We start from the raw sequence: 25,957 nt of genomic DNA, 5'->3' as shown, positions 1-25,957 counted from the left end.
CTGCCTCACTGCGCCTTTTGGAAGGGAAACTCCCACAGCTCACAGAAAACCTGCAGTGAGGAGGGAGCCCATGAGTGATGCCAGCAAGGGCTGAGAGCAGAAACCATCCCTGATCCATCAGTAACTCAGAACTCCTTTGGCTTTACGAGTGCTCAGCCTCCCAGCCACCAGAAATAAGACTGGCCACAGGCCTAACAGGTCAAAACTGGCTTAACAGCAGCTCCAGAGCATCTCAACAGGCTCTTTGGAACCCAGTCTGGCTTCCTGAGCCAAGGGAGCTGTGCCTAACGTCACCTACAAATGCTCAGGTGCCTTCACCTTTCTAGACAGATCTGGTGCCTGCAGGTTTGTCCAAGGGCCGGGTGATGCTGTGGCCCATCCCACGCCAGGAGCTGTGCCCTCAGCCTGCAGAAAAGCAGAAAGCCTTCATTTCTGTAAGATCCCACAGAAATCCATTTCTGCAGTTACGATCTGCCTCCCCAGTTTCTACTGAGCTGGTTCCTAGCAGCCACATAGGACAGAGCTACAGCATCCAAGGAAAAAGGAGCTGCTGGACCCAGCGTTTCAAAGCTGCAGCTCTGCTCCCCTATGTGCTAGCACGTTCACTTACAGTCCCAGAGGAAAACGAGGTGGTTCGGAGTCTGCGCTGACGGGGAGAGTAAATCCAGTACCTCCCATCTGTGAACTGGATGGCCCCAGGGCAAGTGAGGTGAGAAAGGAAACAGAGGAAAAAAAGATGATGTGAAGGACAGGATGAGAGAGAAAGCAAAGAACCCCAAACAAACGAACAAACAAAACAAAACAACAAACAAAGGAACAACAACAAAAAAAGAACAAGGGGTTGTGCAACTCCAGGTCTGAACGGATCAGCGGGCAGGGAAGCCGTGCGTGGGAAGAGCGGTGCCCGTGCCTGGGACAGTCTCTGCGCCTTTATTCCCCTGAGAGTGAGCAGGAGGATAAAGCGCTCTCCTTTCAGAAGCAGATTTCCAAAGAACAGACCACAGCCCCCTGGGACTTGACAAATCGCTCTCTGTCCGTAGCAACCCTCCGACCACCGCTCCTGGAGCACCGCTGTGGGAGCAGCTGTGGTCCCAGCCCTGCTGCGCTTGGGCACTGCCTCCCTTGAGCTCCGGTTTCAGTGGTTTTCCAAGGAAAGTGCCTGTGGGAGCCCAGGTCACCTTTTCCCTTCATCCCAGCAGTGACAAACGCTCCACAGCACACGACACACATTTAATGCGAAACTCAAGGACTCGGATGAAGTATGAAATGCTGATGGGCGGTCAGTCACGCTCTCTGGGAGCACACACTGCACACAAATGGTTTCTTCTGGACAGGGAGGAACCCCTCAGAAGTTGGGGGGGAGTCCATGTGCCCACGAACATGGAGGGAGGGGAGCTGCCCCCTGCTAGAAGACACTTGCCAGCGGAACCGGCAGTATCTGCAAGCAGCTTGCACACAGCTGCCATCCACAGGCAAAGAAAGAGCAGCCAGTGTTAGAGGGAGCTGTTTGCATTTTGAACAGCATGCATAAAAACCCAAACAGACAAGCTTTTAAAATGGAGCTGATTCCTTCTGCAGCTCCCACGAGCCTCCAAATGACTCGGCAATGAGTGAGCAGCTCTGCAGCAGAGTCACGCAAGCCCAGGGAAAGCCAAACGTTGCCATGTTTAGGTTAGTCTGAAGGAGTTCACAGGGCACAGCTCATCTCCACTGCTGTGTAACCGACAGCAACGAGGCAGAGCAGGGCACCTTTTTTAATGAGAAGATTCCAGTGCCAGGACACGGGGGAGAGCTGCCATGGGGCAGGCCCTCAGCTCTGCTCTGGGAATCCATGAAGCAGGGACACGTTGCTAAAATCTCCTCTCCAGTCTACAGAAGCTGCTCAGACATTGCAGAAGCTGGCTGAGGAATACAGCCCCCGGCTCCACGGCACTCTGCTGCCAACCAGCAACCACCTCACTTACTCCCTGTCTCAGTACTAGATTTCCACTGCATCACCTACTGCATCTGCCTGCAGGGAAAGGAAAAGCCAGAGTTTACCAGAGCCCGAGGTCAGCCCCAGTGCAACCGCCTCTGCTCTGGCTCTGGGCAGCTACGGCACGTTTGTGTTCCAGCTCCAGCTGAGGGAGCAGGGCTGCACCTGCGTTCACCTTGGCTTGTCCCAGGAGTGAACACGCTGGCCTAGATAAGCCCTTCAGCGCTCCTGCTTGGAAGTAGAGCAGCACACCTACGGCTACCTCCGCAGCAGCGTCACCTGTGTGAGCCCCACTAGATGCTGCTCTCCGTTCTCCAAGGGCTAGTTTGGTTCCCTGCATTCAAAACCCATCCAGCGTTAAGATCTGAAGGCACTCGACACAAGGGCAGACACTACCCTGCGCACCCGACTGCCCAAATAGAGATGATTACAGCCTCGTCCAAACGTTTCCCTCACACCCCTAACGGGCCAGGCAGAAAAGGTATCTTACAAAGTATATGTCTGTGACTGGCACATCATCTTCATCCGAGGCCTGGCTGGCTGGTTCGGAGGCCTGGCTGGCCGTCTCCACCTCTATTGTAGCCGTGGATGTTCCAATGGCACAGGCTGAAGAAGCCGCCTCTCTGGAGGGGGGAAGAAATGACAGCATCGAGTCAGCATGGTCAGAAAAGAAGGAACGAGGAAGGCTCGGTGATTTATTGCAGAAAAGCTGAAGAGGATAATCTGCTTTAACATCCAGAAAGATCAGGTCAGGTCAGAAGGAGCATCACTCGGCAGTGTCTCACCGAGCTGTGTGAGAGCCTCTCTCTCCAGGGAAGTCGATGCCCCAACAAAAGCAGCCTCCAGCAGAAGCAGCCACAGACCAAAAGGCAGCGGGCAGGGCTCTGCCCAGCTGCTGAAAGCTCCAAAGCACTCACTCTTTGTCGTCTTCTTCAGGAGCTACGATCTCAACATCACACTTGGGCTCCAGCTCTACGCTGATCTGCTGAAGCTCCTCTTCAACCCGCACCTCCTCGTGTGACCTGGGAGCCAACGACACAAGGAGCAAGGCTCAGCCAGACCTCCCAGCACTGAGGCTTGGGGTAACCAAAACTCCCAGGCGAAAGAGTCAGTCCTGTCACATTGCGGTGCTCAAAGCCAAAGAGGTGGGAAAAGAGGACAAGAGGAGAGGGATTAGCTAACCAGTGCTGCAGAAAAGATGGCAATGTCAACCTGAATACAGAGGAAAAAGGAAAATTGGCCTCTGGGGAAAACCTGTGCCCAGAGTTATCCATCAACTGCACAAGGGGCCAAGCCTCCAACCTCTTCTGAGGCTCCCGGCGCACTAAAGCTGCTCTGGCTTCCTCCGAGGTTAACATCCTATTTATTTGCACGCTCAGGAGCAGTTTGTGACAGTCTTCAATTTAATACCTCATGCTATTAAAGTAATTGCTTGTGTTAGCAGGGCTGGCTCTATAGCCCTCCTGGGAAGGAGAAGCTGGTGTTTGCCAAGCCAAGGGCACGGTCTGGGGCAGGGAGGAGCTTCAGGTCTACGAGGAGCCCTGGCCAGCTCTGCTCCATCCCTGGCCAGCTCTGCTCCATCCCTGGCCGGTGCTCGGCCGAGAGCTGCAGCCAGCAGCACTCCGTCCGGTTGGGTGCTGCTGTAGGGGTGGATTTCACAAACCCGGAGGGAATTCCCCAGCAGATTAGGGTAATCAGAGGCTTGCCACATTCCAGGCAAATTGGAGAAGGGCTTTTTCATTTCAACTCAGGAATGTAAATTCCCAGAGATTCATGCTTTAATAACTTTATTTTTGCACATACACACAAAGGTCCCTGTTCCCCTAGAAAGGATGTAGATACCATCACAAGAAACGGAGAAATTTGGCAAAAAAAAAAAAAAACACAAAAAAAACAAACAACAAAGAGGGTCCCACTTATGTGAGCTGTAGTTGTGGCAAGTCTGTGACAAAGAGATCTACCTCTGACCAAGTCATTAAGCTCCCTGTCCACTCTGGGGACAGTCACTTCTAGGACATGATTCACCTGACCCATTTTCAGATGAGCAGTCACATCCTGCAATGAGTCCCTCCATGACGTATCGAGGGAGCCTGGAGTAACTCAGGTGAAGTCACTGCATTTTGCAAAGTGGATCTTGTCACAGGTGCCTGAGTTTCAGTCTCCGATATTCAGCAATTTCAGACAATGGATTCTGCAGGAGGTGAGATGCCTTACAGCTCCCTGCCACTTGGATGGGTGCTGCAAATCAACAGCAACTCGCCCCTTGCCCTCTAGTGACAGGAACTTCCCAAAATGCATTAAGAAATACCCTGGAAAAGGATTTTTTCCACAGGCTGCATGGTGTGAAACTCAGCAAATCACTAAAAACTAGGAACGAGGGGAGATGTTTGTGGGATGCTGTAAACACCCATCTTCCCAAGTCCTTGCCTTCCCCTGCGGCACCAAACATTGGCTGCACAGAGAGAGGACATCAGTCTGTCCAGCAGCTCCTCTGGCTGCGGCATATCCCAAGACTGAGTTTCTGATGTGCATTTCAAAATCTGTACCTACAACACTTACAAGATGTCCCAGAAACCTAGGGCAGAGTGAGCAGCAAGTGTAGGGTCCTCATTCAGGTCCCACTGACACAGGCAACAGGGTTATTTTTACTGGTGCAAAAGTATGCAAGATAATTACACGATATGAGATTCTAAATCCAGACGCTCTTATGCAGCAGGGAGTTTTGTCTCACCTTGCCCTTGGCTCTGAGCCACCTACCACCACAGGCCAGAAAAAGCCTCAAAGCACCCAGGTTTCTGAGAACACGGGAAGTACATGCAGCCTCCAAGCTACATCTCTGGTGGTCTGAATGTGCTCAGTACCTTGCAAAGTCAGAGCCCTCTCTTATATTCATGTCCACTTCACCAAGGCAGATGCACAAAGGAGGATTTTTCCTGCTTTTAAGGCTTGGTTACTGAGAGGGGCGGCATAAGGGACCATTTTCATTGATTCAAGTGCTGGTTGAGGGGGTAAGTTTGGACAACTCAACCAAATTAAGTTGTCCCCTTTCCCACCAAATAACAATATTAAAGATTCCTTGCAGAGCACTGGGAGATCTGCTATAGTGAAAATTCTGTGCAAGAAACGGGGATCATCTGATTGCAGGAAGCAATTCATCATCCTGCAGAAGACCACTCCAAAGTCGCGGGGCTGCCAATATTCACATTCAGCCCTCCAAGAGGCCTTTTCACACGGACAAAAGTGAGGTGGGACAAACGTGAGGTCCCTGTGCAGCAGTGCAACAAGAAACGAGACACTTTTCTCACCTGCCATCCTGCCCTGAGGAGTGTGTGCGCCTCCTGCGGAAAGAAACCGGGATAGTAGTTAGAGGAGGGATTTAAGACAGAAATCCTACGCTGCCCCCAAATCTAACTCCCTGCCCCATAAGGGAGATGTTCTACTTAACAGCTGACACTTCTCCCAGCAATAATTAATCCCATCAAAGCTGTGTCTGCTTGCTCCCAGGAGAGATTTAATTAAAATTGGTCATTAGCATTCCAGAGCATAGGGCAGCCTACCGAGAGCTGCAGCACGAAGAGGAACGGCAGCCACTCGACACCAGTGGGAGCAGGGGATGGGCACTGTCCTCACCTGTACCTGGGCTGCTCAGATGTCTCCGAGGGGGATCGCTCAGGGACAGAGAGAGATGTTGAAGAGAGCGTTGTGGCTATGGAGGCCGTGGTAGCTTCTTCAAAGGAAGGAGGTGTGCAGGGGAGCAGGTCTGGCCTGCCTGCTGGCCCACAGTGGAGGACAGGAGAGGTGTAGGAAGAAAAAGATGAGGTCAAACATCAACCCCTTATCTACACCATGCCAGTGTGAGGCTGTTCTACCTGCACACCCTCACTGGGACTGGCCACTTGAAGGCTCAAGCAGGCAAGTTTAGCTGGTTCGTGAGAGCAACGGCTTATCCCAAAGCATCCTCTAGAGAGAGCCAGTAAGCACCGTTCCAGCATGACAGATAGACACTACAGAAAATGTAATGCCAATGAAGATATCTCACTGGTAACCAAAGCTGGATTAAAGGCTTGGATTGCCAGAGATAAATATCCAAGTGAATTAAGAGATGAATCGAGTGCTCACTGCTTTGCATGGATAGCAATCTAACACTTATGTACTCAAGAAGCCTGCCTTTCACCACTTGTCTGTAAATCCAGCCCAGATAGAAGTGATGAAAAGGGCAAAGAACCAGACCCATTTACCTTTTTCCTTTTCTCCCCCAAATGCAAGATCTTGCCCCATTCAAACACTGACACTGAAGTCCTGCAGTGCACAGTCCCCTTTTTCTACAGGTGGAAAACTCAACTGATTGCTTTTGGGCTGCGACCACTGGTGCCAGGTGGAAGTGGCTGCCTTGCAGCAGTGATGCAAGTGACCATTTTTACTGCAGAACCATACAGTGCTGCAAAGAAAGGATTTGATCTTCTTCAATGCAGAGATGTTGCTTCCCAATCAACTAACTGCTAGCACTGTGACAAAACGGTATCCTCTTACCTTCTCCCCTGTCCTGGTTAAGTTTAGTACCTGCAAAGCACAGCAAGACAGGGAATGAAGAACTATCCATCAAGGAAGATGCGTTTGGTGCACAGTGGGGAACACAACGAGAACTGAGGAGCATCCTAAGGAACTGCTAGGAAGAAGAGGATAATCACACAGCCACCAGCCACAGACAAGACTACTACCTTCATCATCAAGGGTGGGGTAACTCCTGGCTGCACGGAGATCGTACTGCGTTTCGTCCTTTTCAGAGGGGAGCTGGCTAGCTGAGAACGCAGCTGTTGGACCAGGCATCTTGACAGCTAGCAAGGCACTACGCCCTTTCTTTGAGGGAGATGACTTCAGAGCTGGATGAGAAGAGTGAAAGAGAAGATGAAACTACCACCACCAACACCAAAGGCACCCTGCCGTTCATAGGCCTTTGCCCTCCGACACACTGCATGGAGAGCTCCTGGGCAGGAGTTCGGCAGGCCACAGAAAGCCATGACACCCGAGGGCTCTGCAGCTCCCCAGCTTTGCTTCATATTACAGCAGAAAAGCCTGCTCAGATTCCTGCCCAGAAACTCCCCCTGTGGACGCAAGCAGCAGGATGGAGATAAGGCTCTGACTCTCCCGTATCACGAGGACAGCAGTTCCTGGGCCATGTACTTACAGGAATTTTTTCGAAACACCGTGTTGGTCATGAATTTGAAGAATCTCTCTGCATAAAAGCTGGGTCTGTGTACTGACACTGTGTCCTACAAAGGCAAGAAGCAATTGTTTCACTTTAAAATTACCCCTCAAGGCAGAATTTCTATAACAGCCAATGCAAGCTTTTTTATTCCAACATTTAGCACTCATAGATCCTTAAAATGGAAAGGCTTAACTGAAATGATCTGATTAATGCTATAAATAAGCCTGAAGCGTTGCCTTTGATTTGATTGCATTTGATTACATTCTCACTGTAATTTTATAATGGATTTTGGTGGTTTTATTTCTTTATAGACTTTCTGGATTTTTCAAATATTGACCTGATTACATATATGGAATTTCTTCTGGCTTTGCTGGTTGACATTCAAAGCACACCTGGGTATAACTGCAAATGACACGGACACCAAAATTCAGCCAGGGGTCCCCATACATTTCAAATATTTTGCACTTTTTGTTTTAAATAGTAAAACTGAGCTGTCTCTGCTTCCCATGTTCAACTGTGCTCCTATGACTTAGCATCTACACAATTCCTTTGCCTTGCATTTTAAGGGAAGGTAGGATATGCAATGCTGAAAAAGAGTTTTTCACAGCTGAGATTGCTCTTTTGTAAACACGCATCTGGCTGCTGCTAGGGACACGACAGCAAGGGAACACTGAAAGGGATTTATTAGCAGACAGCTTACTGAAGTGGAACCGCAGTCAGTCACCAAAGAGCAAACGCGGGGCTCCTCAACCCATACACGATGGCACATGCCTTGTGCATACAGCTCCTGGTATTGTGGGGAGGAGGAAAATGACAGATGGGAGCAGAGGAGGAAAGCTGGTAGCATGACAGCTAAGCAAGAGGAGGTGGAGTGAGCAAGAAAACCTGATTGGGAATAAGTGGTACTACACCACTGTGGAGGCTTAAGAGGCAAGAACTATTCCTTTCATCAGCTTCAACTGTACCAGTTCAGGCACTATAAATAGCGAGGTAATTGGCACCAAGTAGCATAAATGAAGCCGAAGCAGTAACCCTGCTGAGACCTGGACAACTCCTGCCTCTGTACAGATACTCACCCCATCATGGACAAGGGCCTTCCAGGTATGTTCCAGCTTCTTGATGAACCTAATTTAAGGGGAGAAGCAGAGAGAAAGAAGGAATCAGCTGCAGGCACGTACTCCGTGTCTAAGACACCTTTTGTACCCCGCACAACAGAGATCGCTGAGCTGCTAATGACATCTTCGTCTGGAGAGTAGCTTTCCTCCAGCCAAGAGGTCAGCTGAGCACACTGGCATCTTGGCAGTTGGGTCAGGACTGCCTGGAAACCCTCCAGGGAAGGAGGCGTGGGGCTGTAAGAGGGGCAGAAAATCACCCTCCACCCCTGGATATACGCTGTCTGTCCCAGGCACTGAGACAGGGAACTTCTTTATGAGCATTTACCTTACCTTACTCTCATTATACCTTTAAAAAATGGCTCTGTGTCACCAGCTCTTTTAAGGACAAGAACAAAATCCACAGCCCCCAACGTGCATCGACAGACAGCTTCAGGTAGCTTTCCTACTCGTTATCAAACTCTTCAGGAGAGGAAAATCTTCCTGCTTTCATTCAGCATTAAAATAGATGTTAACACACTTAGGGGATAGATGACTGCAGAGATACCTGCCTGTATGACTGAAGAATATCTATTATTCCTACGTGGAGCAGGAGACGCTCTCCTTTGCCATTCACTGCTGGGATTCCTCCCATCCTGCAGGTAAGACAAAACCCCAGTGAGCACAGCCTTAAAACCAAGAGCTGTAACACCCCGAGCGAGACCGGTGGAAGGGCAGGCGGCAGCACTGGAAACAGGACTCTGCGATGTGGTGGTCAGACAACACAAAACCTGCACAGTCCCTTTGTCAGCAAGTCACCTACTGACCCAGAGCATTTCACACAAGATGTCCCCAGAGCTACTGGCTGCTCAGATCACCAAATATCAGCACAGGATCTGTGTCGCATGACAACAGCTCTACCTGGGCCAGAAAGCACCATGTTTTTTTCTTAGCTAGAGAATATTTTACTCTGGGGACCCAAGACAGCATGAACTGCCTGCCTGTTAGGGCAGCAGATCTTTAAGGATGAACGTATTCCCAGCGCCATTCCCACTAATACCAGTCAAAGGTGCAGCACCACCAGCGCGAGCACACAACGAAAGCGTGCAGGTAGCAGGCAGGCCACTGCAATTAAGGATGCTGTTTGAAATGCTGAATATTTCCTGGCTCCACTGTGACTCCATCAGAACCGGAGCAGCTGGTTTCACACACGCCACGGCTGCTGGCAGCAAACGCAGCAAACTCCAGCATTTGTTAGCAAGCCTGTCCACAGAGCCAGAGAGACAGCCGCAAGAGCCACCAGCTGCCCGAGAGCCACGGACTGGGCAAACCCCCGGCACACAGCTCCACCAGTTACTCCAGCACTTGCCCGTGTGCTGAGCAGAGGCTGCTTGCTAACCACGCTGGGATGGCTTAAGGCAGCAGGGCCATAAACCCAGGAGAGATGCCCATATAGCCCAGAAGGGCCTCAGTTAGGGATTTCCTGCTCCTGCCTCCACCTCCGCCCCTGCAGCAGCACAAGAGGACCAGGTTTTCACCTACGTGTCGTCTGTGTCTATGGACTCCCCCCGGGCAGCCCCCCCCTGGATGGACTCCATGGCCGTGGAGTAAAGTGCCTTCTGCCCCACGGGGCGCTTCTCATCCGACGTGCTGTGGGCTCCCTCGGACTGCCGCTCCCGTTCTTGCTGGTCTATGTTATGAACCCCGAGCAGGAGGCTGTAGTCCATGATTTTAAAACTTTCCAACACCTACAAATTAGTATTGAGTATAAGAATAAAGTCAAAACATCAGGCCAGCAGTTCAAACAAAGCACAGACCCCAAAGCACAGAACAGCCCGTCCACGTTTATGTTAAGAACTCCGTTGCCAGAGCTTGAACGTTTCTGACCCAATAGTCATCTCTGAACTTGTCTGCATAGAATTCCCACAACCCGAAGGGCTGAGGGCACACAAGTAACATTGTTGTACCAGATATCTGTCGCACATTGCATAAGAAAAATGTATTTATTCCCAACAGCCCAGCTACAAGTGGCGAGAATGCAGCAATTTTAGGCATCAGGCAGAGGGACACAGTCTTAGTCCTTGGAGACTGTCACAAGATCCAACTCCGCTGCTTTGCTTTCAGGGTAAAGAGCAGCAGAGGACTTATCCTGCTTTGGGGTTAGCAGATTAGTAAGGTTCTCAGTCATATGCTCTTCCTCATGCCTGAGAGCCACAGGCTTTGTTAATCTGCTCCCCAAACCGCCCCCTCCTTACCAGACAGTCTCGCTGCAATGTCTTCACCAACGCACTGAAGGTGTCTGCATCCAACATCAGGCCCTCGGGCATGTCTTGTATGAAGTCGAGGTCTTTGTATGTGGGGCTGGACTTTTCTTTTTCCTTCTTGGACGCCCGGCGCTTATAGGTTGAGCCTTTCAGGTCAAATTTCAGGTGCATTTTCACCACACGAGGCAGAATGTTGTTCATCACAACCACGCGGATATTTTTGCCCCCTGATTGCACACAGTACAGTCCGTAAAACTTTGGCAGCAGCGTCCGTGGATTCTGGTTCAGGTTCTGAAATGGGGTTGGAAAAAGCATCAGCGGAGGTCATTTTGAAGAAGATTCCTGCTGTTTCCAACACAGAGCACATTAGTGGATCTTGGAGCAGACAGACTAGGGGTTCTTCACCTAGAGATTTTCTGAACTTTACATCAGAGCTTACTGCACACATCTGACAAACCCTTGTGTTTCAGTGGCTTTAGGACCTGAAAATACCACTCTGCCTTGAATACAGGGAATGAGATGTTCATCTCTCTCTGGGCAAATAACCAAGTCCGGAAATTCCCTGCTTTCCCCACCAACAGCAGCTAAAAAAGGGAAACCAAACTGGAAGAGAAAAACATAAATAAGTGGGAACTTCAAGTTTAAAAATAACAGCTATCTTCATCTCTTCAGAAGTGTCAGAAATCAAGAGCCGTTCTCTGGCCCAGAATAAACCAGGGACACAGTACTTTTTTTTTAATTTTAAACAAAACAACATCAATTTCCTCCTCCTTCTGGAGAGTTGCTTTATTAAAACACAGTTGGCCAGAGAGCACGGATATCCTGCTCTGCTATCATGTCCTTTTTTTAGGCAGCTGCATTATTAGGAACGACATGACAGACACGAACTGCTTGTTCAGCTTTGGGAAGAAATTTGGGAAGGAAACAGAACATCTCTGCACGCTGTGACGGGAAGGACGGGCCTGACAGATTCTCTGACAGATGGAAGAAGCACAACTGCATTACAATTTCACGCCCCACATCTCATCTCACCTAGCTGGACTCACAAGCGAGCCCTCCTTGTGAGTGTGCTGTTAAGCACAGCGCAAGCTAAAAGCAACAGAAGGAGCCGAGACTGAATGCAAACAGCACTTGCCCAGCTTTAAAGTAACTCAGGTAAGACCCCTCTGCTTCCCTTTTCATCCAGTCCTTTCACACTGGACGGGTTTCCCAAGAACAGCGGAGAGATCGTGTGTTAGTAACCACAGTAACCACAGAGGTGTGAACGCTACAAGCAGCATGTCCCTCCGCACAGACAGGTACCTCAGCGTAATTCTTTAACCTGGTGGCCAGCCAGGACAACTGCAGAACTCAGGACCACAGCGCAGCTCCATTCCCATTTACTTTGTACATCAGACAACAGCAACGCTTTCCAAAAACGCTCATCCTCTCCAGGAACTTCACTGCCACTTCCAAAATCAAGCAACTGGCTGCCAGATACACACAACAAACCAGGCCCTGCATCGTTCTAGCAAGTTTGCCCCAATGCACAGAGCAAGACAAGTCTTTTCAGAAAGAAGAGTGTACGAACGCACAAATCAAACCCACTGCAACATGCACACAGATGGGGCAGCATTAACATCACCTGCCATAAACACGACCTTCTCCTCGGCACCTCCATGGCAAACAAATCCCTGGGTGCTCCTCAGGGAATTTCAGCGCCCTTAGGTATCAAGCTGGATCCTTCAGCACAGTTGTGCAGGGAGGCAGCTCCTGGTTTATACGCCTCTCTGGGTGCTGCAGGATTCCTGAGCTTGGTACCGCAGCCAGCAGGAGCCACGGCGACTGACAGCTGCCTTCGGAGTAACTGCTCAACAGCACGTGTGGGACACAGCTGGGGCAGCAGTGGTTACCCCGTAAAACCAAGATGGTTGCATTACTGCAGTCAACAACCATCCTCAAAGCCAGGCAGAGGCAGAGGCACGGTGCCAAGCAAAGAAGAAAGAGCTAGTGCTGGGAAAAGGGCACCCTTACACGTCTGGGAAACCATTTTCAGGCCAAAACCTGTCGACAAGCTCGCAATCACCTCCCCCCGCCCCCTCCAAATTTACCTACAGAGCTTGCAAATAATTGGCAGGATTTGTGCTTCTGGGACTGGCTTTTGTGACTTTTGATGTTGTCGGTGGCACAGGGTGGGCAGGCCTCAAGAAACTGGGGTGGGTGACGTGCCCTGTGCAGCACCTGGGAGAAAAAAGCTGCCACTACAAATGCGGGTCCAAGGAGCTGGGTGATACGCACCATGTAGTAGCCAGGAAGGAGCTTCTGCAGGAATTCAGCTTCCTTGTGCATCACAGTTTTTATGATGAATTCATCATCGCTGGTGACATAGAAGAGAGAGCCACTGGCACCAGGGTTTGACAGCTCTATCAGAGGCTCGTTACATAATGAATACTAGGGAGGAAAAGGGAAAAACAAAAAAAATGATGACGTTTTTAGCCCCAGCTCATTGCACACTGAGCTCTAGGCCCTTGAGGGCTTTCCCTAGCACACTGCCTCGCTGTGAGATTAAGGGGTAGCAAAGCTTTAAAGGGAATTATTTTCATTATAGGCTAGGTCTAAGCAGCAAAGCTGATGGACAATTTACAATTAGAGAGTGAGATTACAGTTCAGAGCATCCCAACTGTTCAGAATCAAGCTAATCTTCTGCTTTCAGTAACATCCAGGCTTCATAATGACATCTTTTCCCATTGTGCATGTACGTGTGTACCACATTTAGGCTTCTTTCAGCACATTACTGCAAGCGCAGACAGAAAGATAGGATTTTAAGAGACATGACAGTCTGCTCAGGGCACCGCGTATCTCCGTGCTGGAGGGAACACGATGCACTGGCTGCTCTCAGCAGCCTCCTCTGCCCTCGTGCTCCCCTGCTACAGATGTGTTTTACAGCCACATCTCACCCCCAATCTGTTGGAAACACATGAAAAGGATGAGACCAGGTGTCCAAAAAAGAAGAGAGGGATCAGTGCTAAGAACAGCAGGGGGTACTGCATCGGGAGGACATTGCTAGATACCAGGATGCAAACAGCAGGTCCTCATTTGAGGACATGCCTAGCAGCTGCAAAAAAATGGAAAGCGTAAGTGTGGACGTGCACTTTGCAGCGAGGGACCAACCCCAGGGTATCTGCGTAGGCTGAGCAGGTTCAGGGCAGCTCATGTCAGAGCTGCCACAGCAAGAGGTAAGATGGGGAGAGGAAGGTAGGGGTACGTAAGGGCCATAATCAGAGCAATGAATTAAATGCTCATCATTACACACTGAAAACAGCTTTCAGCACTGCGCAGATTAATGATCCAAGACTTTATCAAGTTAATTATCTCATGCATAATTAAAGGCATTTGCTGCTGTGGCAGGCAAGAGAGAATCAGGGGAAACAGAAGCAACAAATCAGAGCTGTGACCTTTGCAACTGAGGCAGGCTCTGTGCCTCACCCAGCTTTTGAGCCACTCATCAAATCAGCCAGCATTATCTCAGATGGCACAGATGGGGAGCGCTGTTACCGTCAAGCCGTGCAAGGGCACAGACTTGTTTCTTCTTGTATGTTTTCAGCTATGGTTTACCCCTGCCTACTGCTGAAGTCAGAAAAAAAATGGCTATCAGAAGGGGGGGGGGCGTGCGCTTATTTGAATGTGTTCTGCTTCCCAGTTCAACAAGTGTCCTGTTTAAAGAGCAGGGTGTCACAAACATGCAAGGGAACCAAATTCAACCCCAGTGCACTCCAAGCCCCACCAGCTTGTATTACTAGATGGCTTAAAAAATAGCTCCAAGGAGCTTTCTGAGCACAAGAACAAGCTGTGTTTTATTCCGTCTTCATAAGATGATTAACGTAACTACATTCGCATAGTTCTCAAGTGAGTACACAAGGACAAATTCCTGTCTTTGTCCTCAGAGCCCCAGGGGACATTACAGGGTTGCACCCAGCCGAACACAAACCCCTTTTGCTTGTAAACACAGCAAGTTATTGTCACCACCAGCAACAGAGAGGGAACCCCGTAACGCAGCTTAGCAGCACACACTTAAAGCAGATCATTTCCTTTCCCTCCAGTGTGAGCTAACAGCTACCTCTGAGCAAACGAAGGTTTTGGCTGAGTCGTGCTGCTCTTACTGGGGCGGTCACTGGATCTCCTCCAAAACAGAACCCCTAAAGCCACAGCCTGTTCCCACTCCTTGCTGGGATCAGAGAGATTCCTTGGCTCTTCTCTGTCCCTTTTAGACAAGATGAGCTGATAGCCTTGATTCAGGGGCAGATTTACTGTACTGCTCCAGATCATCTCAAACAAAATAGGACAAATAAGACAGATAATACTCATATAAGACAGAAAAATATATCCATACCAAATAATCATCTGGACGAATCCCAAAGAGCTCTCGGAAGTACCGAAAAGCCACTGGTGCATAGGTTTTGAACCTGAAGTCAGCGTAATGGTGAGCCGGGGTAAGATTACTTCCTTCACTGCACAAAACAGACATTACAGATGAGCGAGCCTTTGTATTACCATTCGACAGATAGGTACGGCCACATCAAGGCTGCTGTACACTAAATTGAGCCTTGCAAAAAGACCTCTTAGGAATGAGGAAAAAAAAACAACACCACCCAAAACAAAACACCTTTCTTCTGTGGCAGAACAACAGGAAAGTCGGTTTTAAATTATCTGCCAAAACCTATTTCCAAAGAATGCAAGGAACAGCCGCTTGTCAAGCTGAATGCATTTAGACAGAGAACACAGCTTTCATGAGATTTGTTAAAGAGAGTTAAAGAGCTCCCAGAACGAGCTTCCCCCTTGAAATTATACCGTGTTTGAGATAAAAATTCTACAGACAGGTAGAAAGAATAGCACACAGCAAGACTAACAAACCCAGCCATACAGCACTGTACCTTACATTGTGCTTCCTTGCAAGTCAGTGTTCTGCGGAATCTAACACTTCCCACTGCTATGTTTGTATGAAATAGATGCATATTTAAAACATTCAGAGCATCCATCTCTGTGATCTAAAGACAGATGGAAGCTCTCTTGAAAAATCAGTGAGAGGAAAAGAAATAACTCATCCGTTCATTTTGTTTCCCTGTCTCCTTTACCTTGGGAAAAAAATGCTCTCCACCACGTAGAAGTCCTGCATCAGGACATCTCTCTCCGGCTTGGAGCTCAGATTGCCGACAGTATATCCAATCCCCAGCTGGATGGCCCCCTTCAGAGTGGATGAAGTGGTCTGGCAGAAAGGAAAGAGCTGTCAGTGAGCACTTCCCAGGAGATTAGAACAAAAATATTCCCTGTATTACAATACTGCCATGTCTATAACTTCCATTGGGTCATCCTGAGCAGCATACACTGCTAAACAAGTTCAGTTGACTTCTGAATAGATGGATTCAGAAGGTCTGTAGTTCACAAGACTACACAATACAAGGGTGCTGCATAAAACCGAAATCAGATTGGTAGCTATTAACAAACTAAACCAGGTAAGCTCAGCTGTGCCATTTCTACTCCTGGCCCCAACTTCGCAGCCTAACCACTGACATAGCTACCGCCCTCCCACACCCCAAAACCAAACCTTTTTGTAAGTGGTTTCACCAGAAGCATCAACGCCTCGATGACCTATCTTCTTTCCTTGGCCAGGCTGTCCTGGAAGCGATGGTCCCTGCAACGAAAGGGCACGGTGACTTCCCAGCAGAGCAGCTGACCTGGCTGACACGAACAGGCAGAACAGCACAGGCTGGACCACATCACCACCATCATAAAGGATGGAGCGATCGCTACCACTGTGGGAAGTCTGCAAACGGGTGTAATTGGCACTGGCAAGCTTTTAACAAGGCTGTCTGAATTATTTATTCATCCTTCAAGACAGGAGGGGTGAGAATACCCAGCCGCTCCATCCGACACCCTCAGTACTAATGGGGCAGAGCCTCGGCAAAGATCCTGAGCCAGGAAAGGTCAGCGTTGCCTCCCAGCTGCCAGGATTCCCCGGTTGCTTGACTTTGGTTTCTCATCGATTAAAAAGAGGGATATATTAAATCAAACTGCGAGAGGCTTATTTTTAAAAATCCCATGCCCTCAGGTTTCATACCAACGCCTCACACTTGACTTGAGAAATAAAAGACGGATAACGTGGATAACGCAACCCCACTCCTGTGTTCACACGGAGATAATCCATTTAAGCAAGATCTCATCTGTTAACAGTTCAAAGGACAAGCCCACACAGGGTGAACTGCAAAAACAGCTCTTCCTGAAGTTTTGCAGAGTCTATAGAAACACTGTAGGGCTGCCAGCACTTCAGAGGGAGAACAAATCTACTCCTACCCCATCTCCTCCTCTACTTCTGAGTCCATCCAGGCCTTTTTTGCTGATCCAGGAGGGAGCAGATGGCAGCTGTACCCTTTTAACCACCTGATGTGACCACGTTTGGTGAAGCTGGACACAGCTCCTCACGCAGCCCCAGGGCTGGGACTCGTATGCTGTGCCACGGGGCAGCGTCCCGCCTGCTGCCCCAGCACCGCAGAGCCCATCAGATAGCTGCGATGGTCGGCGAGCACCAGACTTTTGGGGTTTTGTTACACTACAGAACAGCCAGGCCTTGGATGCACTTCAAGCAGTGTGCAGTGAGACCCAAGGTCATTTCCCAAGCGACAACATTATATTGCTCTCTCCCTAAGCGCTGCACACAGTCATCTCTCAGAACTGATGGCTACGGCAGACAGCGTATAATTTTGTTCAGACTACAGAAGCTCTTTGTGTTTTAGCTTCTAATCAGGAGCTTGCAGCTATTTCTGGTCAGGCCGCCTGTACTTCTGGAACTAAGGGGCAGCCTGATTTCTCCTTCAGAACCGCACTTCCTACTCTGTTTTAAACATTTAGCACAGCCGAGCTCGCATCCAAACACTCCTTCTCCAAAGAGGTGTGATCAGCAGCAAAGATTTCCTTGCAGCTTCGAACCAGGGAGCTGCATCCTATTACACGCAAGCCCAAGCTGCGCTGTCCTACCTCTCCTCGTGGCTCATCACCATCCTCGAAGAATTAACAGAGGTGGGCACTGGTTAGGAGACCACCTCTGTACGAAAATCAGCAACTGAAGTCTCTTCTGCAGTCCCTCGCTCTACTTGTACTGCGTTTCCAGGGCAAGAAAAAGGGGGGCTATCTGCGTGTTGAAAAAAACAATTCACTTTTACAGGGTTTGTGTTTTCTACTATGCATATTTCTGGGGAGTCAAAAAGAATTAAGTGCCACATTCCTGGCAGCTTATGGGAAGAGTTTTCTATTCACGTCTACTAACGTTCAGCATCTCAGGTGAGAAATATGAAGGGATATGTCAGAAAATCAGATAAAACAAAAACCATTTGAACACGGTGCCCTAAACCACAAGTGTGGGCTTCAGGGAACAGCTTTCAGGCACAGATCCTCCCACCAGCTTCCCTGCTGCCAACTGTGAAGAGTTTTGCTCCAGAAGGTACCAGTGATTCAGCAACCTGAGACCTGGATTACGTGCAGAAGATCAGTCCCTCAAGATACTCCCGTCTCGGGGCTCCCTATTTTACAGCCGCCTTGCCCCCTCCCAGAAGGGGATGAGACCCAACACAGAGCCCTGGAGGCGCCCAGGACGTGGAGTCTCCACCTGGAGACAGGAGGAGCTCCAGGTGCTGGTACGGAAGAAGTGTCCCCAGCCAGATCCAGCCACTCACATGCAGACATCATGGAGCCACAGCCCAAATGGCTACAGGGAGGCCAAAATCCCTTCCCATTTCTCTGTGGCTGTGGTCACACCAACACACAGACACCAGAGAGCTGCCATTAACTTTGTCTCCCAAATAACCTTATCAATATCAAATTTTCAGTAAACTTAAATGTATTTTAAAACCCGGCCTTGTTCAAAAAAGTCATGCGGAGGCATTCTCAAGAGCTCTGTGTTCTCATTTCTCAGCACAGGATTTTCGAGAGCATCTCACCTCAGTGATGGCTGCTTTCTTTGGTGCCAGACCTGAGGAGAACAAGGGAGAGCATTAGTAAAAGTAGTCGCATGAGATTAAAACTACTCAGACAATAACCTAACGCTTTGTTCCTTCAAGCAAGCTGGAAAGCCTTTAAAGCAGCTGCTTTTGCTCAGTTTTCAATTTCAGTAGCGCAGGAGCCTGAAGTTATTGGGTTCGCCCAATTTATAGAAGCACAAAGGTGCACCATTTTTCCTAGCAATATTTTTTCCTCGAGGTTTCAGCACAGAGTTCTTCCTAATCCCTGCTGCACTGCAAGCAACAGGCCCACGCCACACCGCAGGACCGCAGGCGGTTACGCACAGCGGCCCAGACGCTTACGGAGCTGCTTTCCAGCCACTCAGAAGGCACTTGACAAAGCGTATCGATAATTGAACCTATTTATAGAACGTGAGGCCCAAATACATCACAAAATCAAATCCATCATTTATTTCTACCCCTGCCTTTGGGAGAAGCCACCACTTCTCCATTACAGCGAACGGCAAAAAATCAGCGTTTTGCCTGAAGCTTTCAGGTACGCGACCAGAGCTGGAAGCACCATGCCACAGCCCTCCTCCGACACGAGGCCAGCTTCTGCTCCCCTGCGCCAGCCGCGGTGGGCGAGCGCTGCGAGGCGTTTGGTGACCGGGGAGGAAGCGGCGAAGCCACGCACGGGTCCTGCAACTCCGGCCCAGGCCCCTCAGGAACAGGAGCGAGGGCCTGGAGCTGCCGAGGAAGGCGAGGAGCTGCCCGCCCAGGAGGGTTGTGCAACCTGCAGTCCTTCAGCGAGGGCTTCGTTTCGCAAGAGGCCGGGGAGCAAAACTCGAGAGCTGTGGCCGTGAAGAAGCGGGGCTCTTCTGAGCCCTCGGCTGTTCCCCACTCGAGGGCGAGGGGTGGATTACACAAGCGCCTGTCAGCATCGAGCCCTCCAGTTCGAGGAATATCTGCACGAGCTGGGGGCAGTGGGAAGTGTCTGGTCCTTCAGGCTGGAGAGCAGGGAGAGCCCTGGAGGAACCAGCCCAAGGTTCTGCTACTTCAGCATCTCCCCAGCTGGCCAAAGAGGATTGAGGATGGTTTAACCGGGGCAACCGCTCACCCTCCTAAAACGCAAGCGGAGACGCTTCAGGGCTTGCTTCCAAAGGAACCTGAGCAAGAAGTCAGGCACAGCAGAGCACGCTGCTCTGCAGATGAGAACAGCAATTCGGTTATACTCCAGGAAACATTTCGAGTGGGAAGCAGAATAAAACCAACAAAAACCCTTGGCAGTCACAAGGGAGATGGAATCGCTCTCAGGCAGAAGCGCTGAGGTTATCTCACGGGCCTGGGCAAACCGGGGACGCCCCGATGCAAACAGGGCACGTCCACGGGGTGTTTTGAGCAGTCAGCAATGCGAGCCCCCAGCAATGCGAGCCCCCTGACCCCAGGCTTTGCCTGCCTTTGTCTCTCCGGTGATGAAACCTCCCATCACCCCTGGGACCACACCGCGGCTCAGCTCGGAGCATCGCTGCTGCCGGGCATCGCCAGCTCAGACGCTGCACCCGATCAACACGCGCTTGGGTCCTGAGCTGGAAGTTAGTTCTTTGGCCTAGGACAAACGATTTTAAGGTCATTCAACACGAAGCCCAGCAAAGGGCAGGGGAGCCAGGGCACTGAGAGCTCCCTGCTGAGCCCTGCAACGGCCGGGAACGGCGCAGGCTGCTCCGCTCACCCGGCTGCGGCCGCTCTCCGACCGCCTCGCGCTGCTGACGAGCCGCAGTAATCTCTTTTCTGCGCTTTGTCACAATTCCAGAGCAGGAGATTATCTTTAATTTTGTGATAATTACCACAAGCTGCTTTCATTCTCAGCTTTTAAGTGTCTGCTGCTGTACACGTACCAAGTGTGGAATCAACACCGGCGGCGTGCTCGCAGGGAGGGTGCTGGGGCGAGAGCCGGGGATCGTCAGGAGAAACGGTGCTTCAGGTGGCCAAGGGCATCACCAGCAAAACCTCTCCAAAGAGAAAAAATCGGCTTTATGAAATCAACCCGTCTAGGCAGAAAATGAAAAAATCTTCCACTGGGTACTCAGCACACGGTGCTCGGCTGTGCTCATCTCAAACAAGCTGACAGATGGCCTTGCAAAAACTGATTTAGCTCCAGCTTCGGGGTTATACACAGCCACAAGAGCTGGCGCTCAGGTCTGCGGGGCACCGGAGCTCTGCTGGGGGAAGTTTCAATACTTAGCAAGCTAATTGAAATGATTCTTATCCGATTTGGTGCAGCTTAACGAGGGGGCATTCAGGAGTGTGAGGAGCGGCTCCGGAACGAGAAGCCTGGGATGGAAGCGCAGCCCTGGGCGCTGGGCTGCGTGGTGCTTCACGCCCGCCCGCCCTGCTGCCTTCAGCTCCTCTTCTCATCCACACACCGCTTCTGTTCGACCCGATGCAGATCGGCATGCTGCTCCGGAGCCTCAGAGCTTCAGCTGTAACACTCGGCGGTTCCCATCTGATTTAACGTCTGTTTTTTTCCTTACGCCTCTGTCCACGGCCGCAGCTGGCTCGTCCATCCCAGCAGGGCGCTCACACAGCGTGGGCAGGGAAGGGACTCCCCAAACCCCTCCGCGCCCCCACGCTCTGATTTCTCTGGATTTAGCTCGACCCCTCCAGAGGAGCCTGAGCCTCCACATGATTAGACAACCCGTTCCTCCTCTTATGCAACGTGTTGTGTCAACAAAATTGTCGTTCAGGCATTTTTAGGCCCCTCGCCCCCGTTTACGTCCGCTTGACCACTCGCTCCCAGTAAGCGGCGCACGACGGGCGGGCAGGGGCCTCGTGTATCTCCACCAGCTTCGTCGCCCTCAGCAGCGAGGGGCCGGGAGCACAGCGGCTCCTGCAGCTCCCCCAGCCTCTCCAGATGCTGCCAGCCGGGACACACAAGTGATGCCCGAAGTCAGAAAGTTGAAAAATCACCGATCCTTCAGGCTTAAAAGCAAAGCTTCCCGAAAGCCAGAAAATCTCGTCCTTGCTGCCCATGACCTATACTGAGTTTAAGGTAAAAACATGGGTTTCAAGTTTGACTCACGTGCAGAGAATAAATTAAAAAATAAAGCCAAGTAAACAGTCACTGGGATCTCTCAAAACCAGCTAAAGCTGATGATTCCATCCACTGAAAAAGAGTTTCTTAAGAAAGTTTACAAACATCTAAGCAAAGCTCTTATGTAAGACCTGACGGAGAAGACTTCTTTGTAAGGCATATGCATAATCACACAATCATTTATAACTTATAAATATTTAATGCTTTAGGATGCACTGGGGAAGCAGCGGAAGCAGATTCGAATAGCTGGTGGCATCATCTGGACTCCTCTGCCCAGGCGGAGATGCTGCTGCATCTTTAATAAAAGCTTCAATTGTTTCCTGGGAGATACACACAGTGACTGCAACCAAAACCACATCAGGAACACAAACACCACGTCAGCTCTTCAGCTGGAAGCCGGGAGATTCTGGAGAGCCCCCCAAACGTCGACGGAGGTCTGGGTCCGATCTCACACTCATCTGACGAAGAGCAAGAGGGCACGACCCACCTGAGCAACCCGCTTGGACAAGAGGAGGGGAAGGCTGGCGGCAGGGTGCGAGGATTTATCGTCGGATCGGGCTGGCCCACGCATCCTGCAGGGAGCAGGCTAGGGCACGAGCTGTGCAAGGCGAAGGCTGTGCACGTGGAGCAGATGTGTTGCGGGAGAAATATGGAGAGACAGGCTGGAAGCAAAACACATCCATCAAGAGAGACAGCTGCTACTCTCCATAAGGAACCGCTGAGAAAACGAAGTTCAGGAAACAAAAAAGCGACTCGGAGAAGATGCCAGAAAACTCGACACGGCTGAGAGCGGCGCCGGAACCGGCACGCAGCCAGCCAGGGCGGCGTGGAAGGGCAGCCCGGCCAGCGGGGAGCAGCCCCTCAACTTCTCTCACCCGAACTGCGCGGCTCCGGGTCCCGGTGAGCAGCGCTCGGGACCAGGGCAATGAGCAGGGTGGAGGAGAAACGCCAGGAGCAGCAGCAGGGCTCCGCAGCCACCCCGAGAAGGCGGCTGCTTACAGCCTGCCCTCCCCAGGCACCCGGCATGACCTGCTTTTGGTCCTCGAACACACTGCCTCCCCACGTGACAGCACCGGTCGGTTAGGGTGAGGAGCATCGAGCGATGCTGAGAGGAGTTGTGGGGGCTTCTTCCCCTCCGATGCAGCGTCTCTTCTCAGAAGGAGCTGTAGGCGGCTGCTCTTCAGAGCCAGCAGTGCCCAGGGTGCTGCTGGAGAGCTTGGAGTAACAAAAAGGAAAATGAAGCAAGCTGAGATCAATTCCGCTTGTTATATGGAGTCTATAGGAGCTTTAGAAAAGCAACACAAGCTTTGACACCAAAAATGAATCCCTTTTTTCTCTCTGGTGCACTTGCAGACTGCATGAAGGATTTTTGGGAGGACCTACAAGAACTAGCACTGGTCTCGCACCAGCCGGACACGCCATCCCGACACCCTGGGGAGACCCCAGCCCGGTGCTCGGGTGAGGCTCTCCATCCCTCCGAGAAGGGAAGACCCTGCCCCGACACATCCACATCCCTCGGGATGGTTTAGACCCCATCCAAAGCCCAACAGTTCTTCGCAGGGAGCTGAAACGCTGGCACACACAGCAGCATTCACACTGTGACAGCATTGAAAGCCGGAGATCAGCAATCCCATCTAATCCCTCCTCGATACTCAGGGCCGGTGTCCTGCACCTCCCCACACCTCCCATGCCAGCCCCACACCTCCCTTTCCCATTTGGAGCCCCCTGGAACCAGCCCCGCTGAGGGGGAAGGATGCCGGCGGTCACACACCGTGCTCTGCCGCACCAACGCTGTGCCCCACGCTTTTCCCGTGCCCTTTGTCTCGTTTACTTGAGCACAAACTCGTCGGGGAAAGGAACAGCATGGCCTGTACAAATTAAGGGAGAGAGCTTAATGTACCGGGGAGGCAGGACGGGGCCTTGGGGCACTGAGGCGGCACACGCGGCGCGCTCCCTGCCTCCCTCCCCGGGCATTTCCATTGCCGAGCTCCTCGAGCGCCCGAGCCAGGGGGGCTGCAAGAAGCCCCCAGCCTGCGGAGCGTCAGCAAAGACATCCAGCCCCCGCTTTTCCCTTTAATAAAAGTTTTTATGCAGAAACTCCTCCTGCCTCGGAAATAACCCGTTTACCCCGGAGCAGGAGGCAGGGCGCAAGCGGGAGGTAGCGCGCTCCTGCCCGGGTGCCGGATGGGATCGGCTCCTCGGGATGCGGAGTGCTGAGCCAGGACACGCCCGGCTAAAACGTTCCCTTGACAACTAACCAAAAAGCGCTTGCAGCAGGGAAGCCCAATTACAGCGGGGAACGAGCAGGACAAGACAGGGGAAATGAAATTTAAAAGGAACTGATTTGTTTCCTTGTCTCAGATCAGCTGCACGCAGAAAAGAGTGCCATTTCCGAGCGCCTACCCCGAACCGTGTGACACATCTGACAACAAAGCAAAACAAAAACCTAATCAGGAGGAGCACGCACACAACAGCTGACACCCCGCAGCGGGAAAGGCTGCAGCCGCTCGGCTCCACGCTGTAATTATGCAATCCAGTGGGACGCTCGGGCTCGCATCTGCTGGGTGGGAAAGGTGCAGCCTTATCTGAACGCGGCGTTCCTGCCGCCTTCCACGCCGCCGGTCGCAGGAGGAGCGAGCAAAACACGCTGCCCGGCACGTCCGGGCGCCCTCCCCGCGGGGCAGCAGGCGAGACGTGCCCAAGGTCGGCACCCGGCAGCTGCGGCGGGGACGCCAGCCTCTTCCTAGCCCCCGGCTCCGCTCCTTATTGCGGCCTTCAAGTCTGAGTCTGCCTGCCTGAATCCGGAGCAAAGCTTGATTAGGATTAATTACAGACAGCAAGCAGCGCGCCGGGAAGCGCACCCAGGACGGAGCCAGCTCTCTGCACCCCCGACACCCAGCAGCGCCGCCTCGAAACCACGACGCCAATTTAGAGCGAGGCCATTGAAGGCCGACGGACTTTGAAGCCACGTTCCTCAGGGTCGCTCAGGAGAGCTATGGCACCCAGGGGCCCCGGCCTCGGCTTGGGGCACGACGAGCCCTGCAGGTCCCAGCTGGCAGCGGAGCCGTAACTCGGAGTGAAAAGGCAAGAGGAGGCACAACCTCTCTCCTGACGTCCTCCCAAGCTGTGCTGCAGCACAAAAACAGGGACCTGAATGTAGTGCTCGTCCCCGTGCGGCCATCACCAACCACCCTTTGCTGCTTTAGACGGGGTTTTCTACAGCCACAAGGCCCAGGAGAGCCGTTTCCCCACCCAGGCCACAGGAGCACAAGGCAGCTCTCTGCAAGGGCTCAGTCCAGCGCTCACCCCTGTCCCCTGAGCACCATCACCCTGCCTGCAGGCTCCTGCCCAGACGCGGGGTTGACCAGCTCAGACGCAGGCAGTGCCCCACCTGTGCCGGGACAGGACACCGAGCCGCAGCCCCCGTCGCGCTGCCCTCCAGATGCAGCTAGCAAGGGGAAGAAGCACGAGCTGACTGACCCGAGGCTACACGCTGATCCCAAGAGCAGCTATTGCACCCAGCACAGAGGGCTCGCGGCGTGGCATGTTGTGTTGTTTCTGCTGCACGAGGCTTGACACCGGACCTCGGCACCCCCCGAGGCCAGGACCAGCGCTGCTGGGGCTCCTCTCTGCCGCCCGGCCTCGCGAGCTCCTCCTGCCCCTCGCCGTTTCCACCAGACACCCGCAGGGCTGGTGCCTGAGGAGGCGAACCCCACCGGAGCCCATCCTGAACTCCTTCAGCCGGCTCTCAGCACAGGACGTTGCCCCCGAGAGGGCAAGGCCCCCTCACCTTTACGCTGCTGCTTCTCCGAGCGTCCCTCTGGCGGAGCTCCAGGGGTCTCGGAGGCACTGGCACGCCAAAGGAGCCGCTCGAGCTGCTGGTAGAAGCAGCCCAGCAGACACAGAGAGCTCAGGAATTGGAGTTACAGGAGACAACAGCACTCTGTCCCCCATCTTAGCCCTCAGCCCTTTCTCACAAAGGGTCTGCAGGGAAGCGTCAGTGCTCCGAGCTGGGAATCCCTCCCAGGCTGTTCATTGCTTGCACCACTTCACAGCATCTCCCTGTCCGCGTTACTTGACAGAGCTTCGTCCCGTTGCTCGTTTACTGCTGAGAATTATTGCCAGGCTAAATTAAGAAAGGTATCCTCCCTCCCCACGTCCCATTTTCAGACCTTTTGGAAGAGGTGCTGAAGTCCATTAATACAGTCACAGCGAGTAAAGAAACCTGCCTGAAGGTTCCCAATAACCGCCCGCCCCAAGACCAGGACACGCAGAAGTTACACGAAAAGCGCAGCTCTAGGGCTGTGGGAGCTCAGCGCCTCAACCAGGAGCAAACCCCGAAAACACAGGCACCCCTGGCCAG

At 51.9% G+C, this 25,957-nt stretch overlaps 1 protein-coding gene across 4 annotated transcripts in view; it reads right to left on the bottom strand.

Moving 5' to 3' along the window:
* PIP5K1C (phosphatidylinositol-4-phosphate 5-kinase type 1 gamma) overlaps nucleotides 1-25,957 on the bottom strand; it is a 45,471-nt gene that overhangs the window by 6,074 nt on the left and 13,440 nt on the right. For 2 of the 4 annotated variants that reach the window (XM_083810774.1, XM_083810777.1), the window contains exons 2-17: nucleotides 18,504-18,535; nucleotides 16,118-16,204; nucleotides 15,648-15,778; nucleotides 14,906-15,023; nucleotides 12,814-12,966; nucleotides 10,528-10,827; nucleotides 9,815-10,020; nucleotides 8,845-8,928; nucleotides 8,258-8,306; nucleotides 7,161-7,245; nucleotides 6,694-6,855; nucleotides 6,506-6,535; nucleotides 5,606-5,747; nucleotides 5,281-5,313; nucleotides 2,893-2,997; nucleotides 2,466-2,598 (exon numbers count right to left, since the gene is read on the bottom strand). In XM_083810774.1, the coding sequence (XP_083666900.1) occupies nucleotides 2,466-2,598; nucleotides 2,893-2,997; nucleotides 5,281-5,313; nucleotides 5,606-5,747; nucleotides 6,506-6,535; nucleotides 6,694-6,855; nucleotides 7,161-7,245; nucleotides 8,258-8,306; nucleotides 8,845-8,928; nucleotides 9,815-10,020; nucleotides 10,528-10,827; nucleotides 12,814-12,966; nucleotides 14,906-15,023; nucleotides 15,648-15,778; nucleotides 16,118-16,204; nucleotides 18,504-18,535 (1,850 nt within the window). The remainder of the gene's footprint in view (nucleotides 1-2,465; nucleotides 2,599-2,892; nucleotides 2,998-5,280; nucleotides 5,314-5,605; nucleotides 5,748-6,505; nucleotides 6,536-6,693; nucleotides 6,856-7,160; nucleotides 7,246-8,257; nucleotides 8,307-8,844; nucleotides 8,929-9,814; nucleotides 10,021-10,527; nucleotides 10,828-12,813; nucleotides 12,967-14,905; nucleotides 15,024-15,647; nucleotides 15,779-16,117; nucleotides 16,205-18,503; nucleotides 18,536-25,957) is intronic. The other 2 variants (XM_083810775.1, XM_083810776.1) reach the window with 2 other exon arrangements.

Source organism: Anser anser (genome assembly GCF_964211835.1).
Source record: "Anser anser genome assembly, chromosome: 25".
NCBI lineage: Eukaryota > Metazoa > Chordata > Aves > Anseriformes > Anatidae > Anser > Anser anser.
Note: the sequence above shows the minus strand (reverse complement) of the source record. Positions and strands in the feature narration are given on the sequence as shown.